The sequence below is a fragment of the Octopus bimaculoides genome, chromosome 9, assembly GCF_046866305.1.
Source record: "Octopus bimaculoides isolate indiv1 chromosome 9, ASM4686630v1, whole genome shotgun sequence".
NCBI classification, from domain to species: Eukaryota; Metazoa; Mollusca; class Cephalopoda; order Octopoda; family Octopodidae; genus Octopus; species Octopus bimaculoides.
Genome location: NC_142936.1, coordinates 76,489,255 through 76,498,532, shown reverse-complemented (window position 1 = coordinate 76,498,532; position 9,278 = coordinate 76,489,255). Strand labels below are relative to the sequence as shown.

Sequence of the window (9,278 nt, the reverse complement as noted above, 5' to 3'; positions counted from 1 at the left end):
ATATATATATATATATATATATATATATATATATATATATATATATATATATATATATATATATATATATATATATTATTTATATTATATTATATTATATATATATATATATATATATATATATATATATATATATATATATATATATATATATATATATATATATATATATAATTATATATACAACAGAATTTCAAAGATTATCAAATTTATTCACAAGGTATGTGCCTAAGATGCCGCCAGTGGGCTGAACACAAATCAACATGATTGGAAAGTGAGCTTCTGAATCACACAACCATGACTTCTAAATATAAATATATAAATTTGTGTCTTTCTACCAAGTATTGTTTTAAAAGCATAAAGGTAGTATCGTCATATTCATTGACCAATCATTGCTAGGCTATATCTATAATTCAGTACTGTAGTAGTTTTACCATTTCTCGGCAGCTTTGCTATTTCATGCTATTAGACAACCATGTGTATTCGAAGTTTATATTATTCATAGTTGCAGGTATGTCTCATTATATATTTGGAATTTCTGTATTGTTTATCGATGTCTGTTTAGCAAGTATTGTGTTCAATGGGAGTTTTTCTTATTGCAAAATTCTCCAATGAAAGTTTCATTTGCACAAGGGACTTGCATTCTTTTTCGTTTTTAAATCTTTGATAATGTTGATTTTATTTGACTAAACCATGTTCTTCTCACGGTCCTGCAGAAAAGAAGTTACGAGAAATAAGCGGGAAAAGCTGACAGCTAGTAGTATCTAATATCATTGTTAAATCGTTGTATTTGTGTTATTTTGAAACGATTATTCCATTTCTTGACAACTCTTTGTAATGTGAATCCTGTTGCATCAACAACGCTAAACGTCAAACACACATATGAATACATATATAGATGCGCATGGTTGAGTGATAAGAAGTTTCCTTCTAAACCACATAGTTCCTAGGTCAGTACCATTGCGTCGCTCTTTGAGTGTCTTCTAATATAGCCCTGAGCATACAAGTGGATGGCAAACAGATTCGGCGAACGGAAACTGAGAGAAAACTGTTGTATATACATACATACATGCATACATACATACATACGTACATACATACATACATACATGCATGCATACATACATACATACATACATACATACATATATATATAATATAATATATATGATATACATATATAATGTATAATTTATGTAATATATATATAATATATATAATATACAGTCCAAGGACTGTGGATATTCCGGAGAACCGCCATTTACATTGCTACACTTTCACTAAACCTCTAATGTGTGACAGTTGGTGGATGAGTGAGTTTGACGTTGCTACCCTCATCTATGTTTCTTGTCTTGAGGTAGGTTCATCCGGAACTCTTGACAGGAGATCCAGTTTTGTTTTGAAGAAGCCTACATCGATGCCATGTAGATTTTCTCAGGCTTTGTGGGAGGATATTGAAGAACTGTGGGCCTTGAAGTTCAAGATGTTGCAGTATCTGGTTTTGTATCCAGATGGCAATATTAGGATTCTTGGTACAATGCAGAAGCGCCCCGTCCTACTGTTTATGTAACTGACAATGCCAAAGTTTTGCACAAATTTTTCTAGGATTTTCCAGATGTATATAACTGCATATCTTTCTCGCCTTCACTCCAGGGAGTAGAGTCTTAACTCTCAGTTTCTCCTAATAGCTGATATGCCATATTGTGTCAATCACTTTCGTGTAGCTTCGATGGATCGCCTCAGGTTGCATCATTAATTTGGCACTGTTTGATGTCTACAGTTGGGAGCAGTAACCCAGACGGCTGAGAACGAATGTCCTCTAGAGCAGTGGTTTTCAAACTGTGGTCCGCGGACCACAGGGGGTCCGCAAGGACAAGACAGGGGGTCCGTGAACAGCAAATACTTTTTATGGGCAATTTGATTTTATATATGGTTTTTAATCGAAATCTTTTAATTGCCAATAAACCTATTTAGTAAATACTGTTAGATAAACAAATGTAAAAATATATGTTATTTTATGCAAATATTTATGTATAAATTTCATAAGCGTTTATAAGGGGGTCCCTAAGGTAAAGCCTGAAATATAAAGGGGTCCGCAAGTCAAAAAGTTTGAAAACCCCTGCTCTAGAGGACCATCATGGTTTTCTTTTCTCTTGTTTTGAAGATCGAAGGGTCCATCCGACCAAGCGTCTGCATTTTATCGCCAACTTGGTAACATGCACCTGGAAAGATGCATCATTATTCATGTCACGCACCGATTTTGGTTCAGAAACGGGAATCCCTCCCGGGTCACACACACAAATATTTTTATGAAAAAATTGTTTGAAACTTAGGTTTCATTTCACCTCCGCCCTCATCATCCTACTCCGGACTGATTTGGGCCATATTCTGCTTTGCAATACACTCTTCGGAGAATCCTCTCAAGGAAAGAAAAACAAAAAATGAAAATATTTTTAGATGAAAAGATTTGGCTGTTGTTTCTACCACATCCCACGATCACCTTCCTCGTTTCATTGTGACTGACAAGTATTGATGTTTTTCAATATCCCACCCCTTTCAAAAACACATTTATGCAATTAAAAATACAATTTTAAAAGTTCGACTCTATTCTCCTCACCCATTGTTTCTGTCTATAGTTTTAAAATATTGGAGAGCCTGAGAAGGCGATTGCTAGAATTTATCCACAATGATGTAAAAAAGGTACGTAAAAGATTATTTAGTTTAGTAGCATACTTTTCTGTTAGTAAATATGTTCTTTCTTACCCCCGCCGAAACACACACATACACATACACAGAAGCACACACACACACATGTACACACACGCGCACACACACACATACACACATACACATACACACACACATACGCTGCACAGACGTGCTTGTTTCAGTGTGGGGGTGGGGGAAAGGACGGACTGTAAAATATTTAAATTATAATTTTTTTCCTTTTTGTTGCTTAAATCCCAGCAATGGACTACTCATGTATTACTTCCGCATCATTATTCCATAAAATGCGTTCGTGCGGAGAAAATCATAAATTTTCAAGAATGTTTTCTCATAAAAAGATGGTCTTCCTCATTTCCAAGGAAAAAATCCCTGTCAAAATGGAAAAAAAAAAAAATCCAAATTATGTAGACGTCCTGATACGAAACTCCGCCAAACTAAAAATAAAAAAGTAAAAATAAAATACATATTCATAAATAAGAAGTAAAAAAAATCTAAGTGTAAGCTGGAAAGACGGTTAAATGTGTCTGCGTGGAAAATTGCGTTTACTATTGTCACAATTCCATGACAAAATCGAAGACTACAGCATACACGTGATCACAAGAACACAAATTTCACATCTTGAGAAACAAGCACATCCACGTCATTCTGCACACTGCCTAATGAAAGCCACTGTTAGCGCTCACTGCACACGCTAACGTGTGCTGCCATCTGCTGGCGCGTTACAGAACTAGTCCGGAAACTTTTTGATACCACCTCTTATTTAAATTTTAAATTTCATAGAAAAAAATATTACTTTGATAACATCTATACAAATTCAGTATGTGTGCATCCTCTGTGTTTGAATGCAGCTACTGAACATAAACTGGCCTGATACCTTCCATATTTCTTTGGGACGAGTGTATGTATTATGTAACAGTGTTGGGACCTGGAATGTGTCATATAGCCATGCCATAGGTACCTTTAATCTGTTTGGTTCATTTTCTATGAATCTCTTCTTTAATTGGTTTCTGTGTCTTTTTCAATAACTTTTTTGCTTTTTATCCCATACATCATTTTTCCTACGTACTTCGTAATTTCGTCTTCTCAGTACTGTTTTCCGTTTTTATACAATCTCACGTACAACCTTATCACCAACTTTGAAAAAATTTGATATGTCCTTTCTGGCACTGTTCCTTTCCTCGCCAGGTGGCAGTTTATCAAGTACTGATTTCAGCTTCCTCGCGAATATCAGTTCTGCTGGTGAAATTCCTGCTGGTGTATTCGGGTTCGGTGTCACCCTGTGCACTCTTAAAAATTTTTGAAGAACGACTTCGTTTGTGACGTCCTTGTTTACTTTTCTTAAAGCTCTTTTAAAGGTATCAACCAAACGTTTTGCCTATCCATTTGATCTGAGATGGTAAGGCGCTATCGTTATATATTCTACCATGAACATTTCACGGAATTTTCTAAATTCACTGGACACAAATTGTTTTCCATTATCAGACGTAGTCACGCCTGGGATGCCAAATCTTGCGAATAATTCGTGCAAAAAATTTATTACAGTTGGGGAGGTTGGTCTTTTGCACCTAATAATTTCAGGCCATTTTATAAAACTCTCAATTACAACTAAGTAGTAATAACCATTTAACGGACCCGCGGAATCGATGTGTAATATCGACCATGGGACTTTTACTTCTGGCCAAAGCTCTTATTTTTTGTAGGCAATTTCGCTGCCAGAGCACATCCTCTGCAGCCTTTTTCCCAAGTTTTCAATTTCCTTGTCCGTCTTCGGCCAATATACATAACTGCGCTTTAGCGCTTTTATCTTTGAGATCCCCGGATGTCCAATATGAAATTCTTTCGATATTCTTTTTTGTAGTGTCTCTGGTATCACTACCATTTGGGCATACATCAGTACACCGTCACATGTTGAATATATGTTTACGCCTTGGTGTTTTTTCATACTGAAGTTTTTCTTTTTTTTTTGTTGACCACAGTTTTTTTTATTTCATTTATGAACTTATCTTTTAACGATGTAACATTTGTTGTTCTTATTATTCTTTGAGTTGTTATTGCTGTTTTAACAACTCAACTAAAACGGCCAGCAAGTTTTCCAATAATTGTACGGATTTTTCGTAAAATGTGCATAACAAAACATTTGTTACCCTTCTGTCGGGTTGTTCATTTCTCCACATGAATTTGTTTTTAAATTCCTCCGCGTGAAAAAAAAAAAAAAAATCAACGTCGCCCGTGTGAATTGTTTATATCCTCGTCGCCACCGTTATGAATTGGTATTTTCCAGTTATAATGTGTTCCCACTGTAGTAACTGTAGGTATTGTGTCTACTCTAGTGGCCACGCTATGTTTTTGGTATCGGATAGAGTGTATCTCTTCTATGGTAATACACCGGAATGGTAATACACCGCTTCGTATATCGTGCTATCGCTGATAGCTCTACAAGACACCGATTTTGAATCGTCTACCGTGACTGTAATTCGAACTCGACTATAACACGTAACTGACACTTAACCCCAAATAAGAACGACTGACACACCATTCTCCGTACTGGTTGACACTGAATGGCTGCGAGCTGACTGAATCGTTAGTACAGCCGGACAAACTGCGTAGCGGTATTTTGTCCGTCTTTACGTTCTGAATTCAAATTCTGCCAAAGTTGTCTTTGCTTTCCGTTCTTTTGAGGGTCGATAAAATGATTACAAGTTGAGCACTGGGGTCCATGTAATTGACTAGTCCACTGCTCTCAGACTTGCTGGCCTTGTACCAGAATTTGAAATCAATTTGAAACTAAACACTGAAAATTGTAGATATTTTACTATTGCAGCAAGGCAACCTCACTTGCTACACCGCACTATTAAAAATTGAATTTTACACACACACACACACACACACACACACACACACACACATTACATGCGTGTGTGCTTTTGCGTGTATATGTGTGTGCATGTATGTGTGCCAATGTTTACAATAATAGTATGTGTAATGAAATATTTGTTCTTTTGCAGATGCCTCTACTATCTTCGCATGTATATATTTTCATACGTACATATATGTGACGCCAAGTAGCCGAGTCGAGAACATTCAACATTTAATACCAATAAAATCCAAGAATCTAAATCTACTGAAACTAATTTCATTACTCCGTTTCGGAATGAAAATATTGTGAAGGTAATAATCATTGTATCTCTTGGAGACATTGCTAAATTTCGAAAGTACGTCAGACATTTTAAATTTACGGTAGTGAAGCAAAATATCAAAGTATCATCAGGATTTGAAAGGTTAATTCATGCATTATTTACATCTTTTAAAATGGAAACATTGTTTTTAGTTTGCGTTCTATTGTTCTCAAATATTGTAACACATGCAGGATACTTCAACAACTGTAGCCCAGCTTTGTGTTCTGATCCTCGCACAGATGGCGTACCGAAACGTTGTTCGTGTCAACCAAACTGCTACCTCTACAATGGATGCTGTTCTGACATTATTAATAAGACCACTTCTATCACAAACTACCCGACTATGAATTGCCGAAAAGCTGGTTATCACTATTGTTATCAGTTTGACCGTTGTCCATATAACCATGATGTTATTGAGTATGTTAACAACTGTGAAAATCCTGACTCAGAGGATCAACTACAAATCATTCCTGCTTTTGGTAAAACAAGTAAAAGACTGTATAGGAACCTGTATTGTGCTCTGTGTCATGGAGAGGAATTCATTCTCTGGAATCTTTTATATAACTGCGACCGAATCACTAATGTACCTTTTGAAAATATACCGAATTATCTCAAGGACAGTTGCACGCGAACAGTAGAGCTTCAATCACATTTGATGAAATATTTGCATCGTTGTACTCCTTATATTTCGAATTGTCCTCAAGATAACAATAATAAGGAACAAATAATGGCATGTGAGTCTGATCCAATGGCATTGATATATGTAGAGACAGAACCATACTATGTAGATGGCGATCTTAAATTTCATAAAGTTTACAAAAACAAAGGTTGTGCTACATGCAACGGGTTTTCCAGTGATACGTGTAATGTGATTTATAGTGAAATAGCTGGCAGTATGCGACCTTTTGCTCTAACGATACTTTTTGATTATCATACCAATACTCTAAAGGTAACAAATAAATTAGACAACACGGAAAATAGATATGTTCAGTCGCCTTCCTGTCCAAAATACGCTATCTACGATTTGAGAATTGAGAAATGTCGACAAGTTATCTACCATCCACCGCTAAAATGTATGGCAACAAAATTAAATGAATCCGAGTATTACGTCACTAATGATGGTCTTCTCTACTTAAATAATACCCAACGTTTGCTGAACCAATCAGAATTCACTCGTGATTCTCAAGGTATAATAAGTATCTGTGTAAACAATGGTACGAATAATATATCAAATATCAATGGAATATCAAAATATTCCGTAGCTGAGAGTTATATCACATTAGTGGGACTAGTGATCTCTATTCCGGCTCAGGTAATCACTATTATAGTTTATCTCTGTATACCTGATCTCCGTACATTACCAGGTAAATTACTCATTAGTCTTTTATCAGCATTGTTTGTAGCTGAGCTTCTCTTTCTTATCTCATCACAAATCACTACATCTCTACTGCTGTGTAAATCTTTAGCTGTTGTCATGCATTATTCCTTTCTAGCGAGTTTCTTCTGGATGAATGTCATCTCATTTGATGCCTGGCACACTTTCTCAGGATTCACACAACTTCGAAGTAAAGGGAAAGTTACCAAGAGATTTGTATTGTATTCCTTATATGCTTGGATCTGTCCACTTGTAATAGTAACAGTGTCACTGATATTTGAGTATATTCCTGGAAATCACGGACTTTCTCCGGAATATGGAAATGGTATTTGCTGGACTGAAAATGGAAAAAGTCGGCTATGGTTTTTTGTAATCCCTGTAATGATTATTTTATGTCTTAATATCATAGCGTTTACACTCACCGCTAGAGGGCTCTATTTGGCAAGTAAACTTTCTTCGAAATATTTACCAAAACATAATGAAATGGAGTTCATCATTTGTGTAAAACTATTCTTTATCATGGGATTAACGTGGACATTTGCATTTCTGTATACGTTTACAAGAATTGAAGAATTTTCTCTATTATTTTGTATTTTAAACTCATTCGTTGGATTATTTATTTGCGTATCATTTCTATCAACAAAGACTGTCCGTCGCAATATTCTCAAGAATTTTGAAATAATTATAAAACCGTCCTCAAAAAAATCTGTTGATGTAACTTCTACTCGTAAAACAACACGAACGGATATACCTACCAAAGGGTCTGTTAATTAACTCCGCAGTTTTGTTACGCAAAATTTGTATGAATTTTATGAAATTCGAGCTCGCTCGTCTTTCGTTGTCTCTTATTTCGGTCATACTCAATATCGCCAGGAGAAAGAAGATTGAAATGATGGATAATAAGTTATATATTAAATCTAAATATATGACAGGTTAGTCGTAACTGAAATGCCTTTCACCATAGATCTTCGTGACTGTGAATCAGCTGAAGTTACGAAGTATAATTAAGAACAGTTCGAAATGAAAATCCTCGGATGCCGATTCGAAAAAACAAAAGAAAAGTCATATTTTCTGGAATCTATTGACATTCATGTAAGATAAACATCTTACAAGTGTAAAAATCATGTGTCTATCTCTTTCAGGCCAGTTCTCCTGCTCTTCAATATATTAAAATTTTCTTGTCCACGTCAACTGTTGAACGGACTCACTTTTTGCTGCAAACTCCATATACTTTGTAACTTTATTGTATTCTTTTTATGAGACGCTCATTTATTTTCTGTTGACCTAACATTTTATGAATATGCGGGTTGCTTTTATGAAATTCGAGCTCGCTCGTCTTTCGTTGTCTCTTATTTCGGTCAAACGATTTGAAAGATTCATGCAAAATTTGCTAATCTAGCAATTGGCATGGAGTTAAGTTTCCTAATTTATATAATCTCATTCTCTTTCTATCTTATATAATCTCTTCCTCCCCACAAATGTACACACATATTGAATAATTATGAAATAAAATGCCTTTTGGAAAACGCTTTGAAAAACATTTATTGCGTCACATGTGACGGGATTCGTAGAGAGACAGTTGTGCGTGATAAGAGACTATTATTCGTGTATCACATTTGTATCCCAACTCTATTAATTATTATTATTTATCGCTTTTAATTATCCAACAATTTCTCTGCTAATCAGCTCTTATTTGTCCAGCAAACAAGATGTTGCTGTGCATTTATCTTCCTGTCCATAGCACATTATCTACGGAGAGATCTGATGGTGTTAAAAAGAATGCAGACAACATTTCGTTAATTTTATGATATTCTCAACAAGTCTTTTGGTCTTCTGGTAACTTATATAAACTTTTTGCATGAGAAAATAGATTGTTTCGACAAGAGCAAAATCAATTAATTTTAAACTTTATTTTGAATTGTCATAATACTTACTTAGATAAATGCGTTAAGTCACTGGGGATACCACATATATTTCTTTATTGCCCATAGGGGACCAAA

General features: G+C 35.2%; 1 protein-coding gene across 1 annotated transcript; it reads left to right on the top strand.

Moving 5' to 3' along the window:
- Positions 1-415: 415 nt before the first annotated feature.
- Positions 416-8,804, top strand: LOC106877190 (uncharacterized). Its single transcript, XM_014926033.3, has 2 exons — positions 416-511; positions 5,733-8,804. Exon 2 carries the CDS (start codon positions 6,037-6,039, stop codon positions 8,050-8,052), a length of 2,016 nt encoding a protein of 671 aa, XP_014781519.3. The 5' UTR covers positions 416-511; positions 5,733-6,036; the 3' UTR covers positions 8,053-8,804.
- The last annotated feature ends 474 nt before the right edge of the window (positions 8,805-9,278 follow it).

Excerpts from the sequence above, each read along its gene's own strand:
- LOC106877190 (XM_014926033.3), top strand. The coding sequence starts at position 6,037 with ATGGAAACATTGTTTTTAGTTTGCGTTCTATTGTTCTCAAATATTGTA.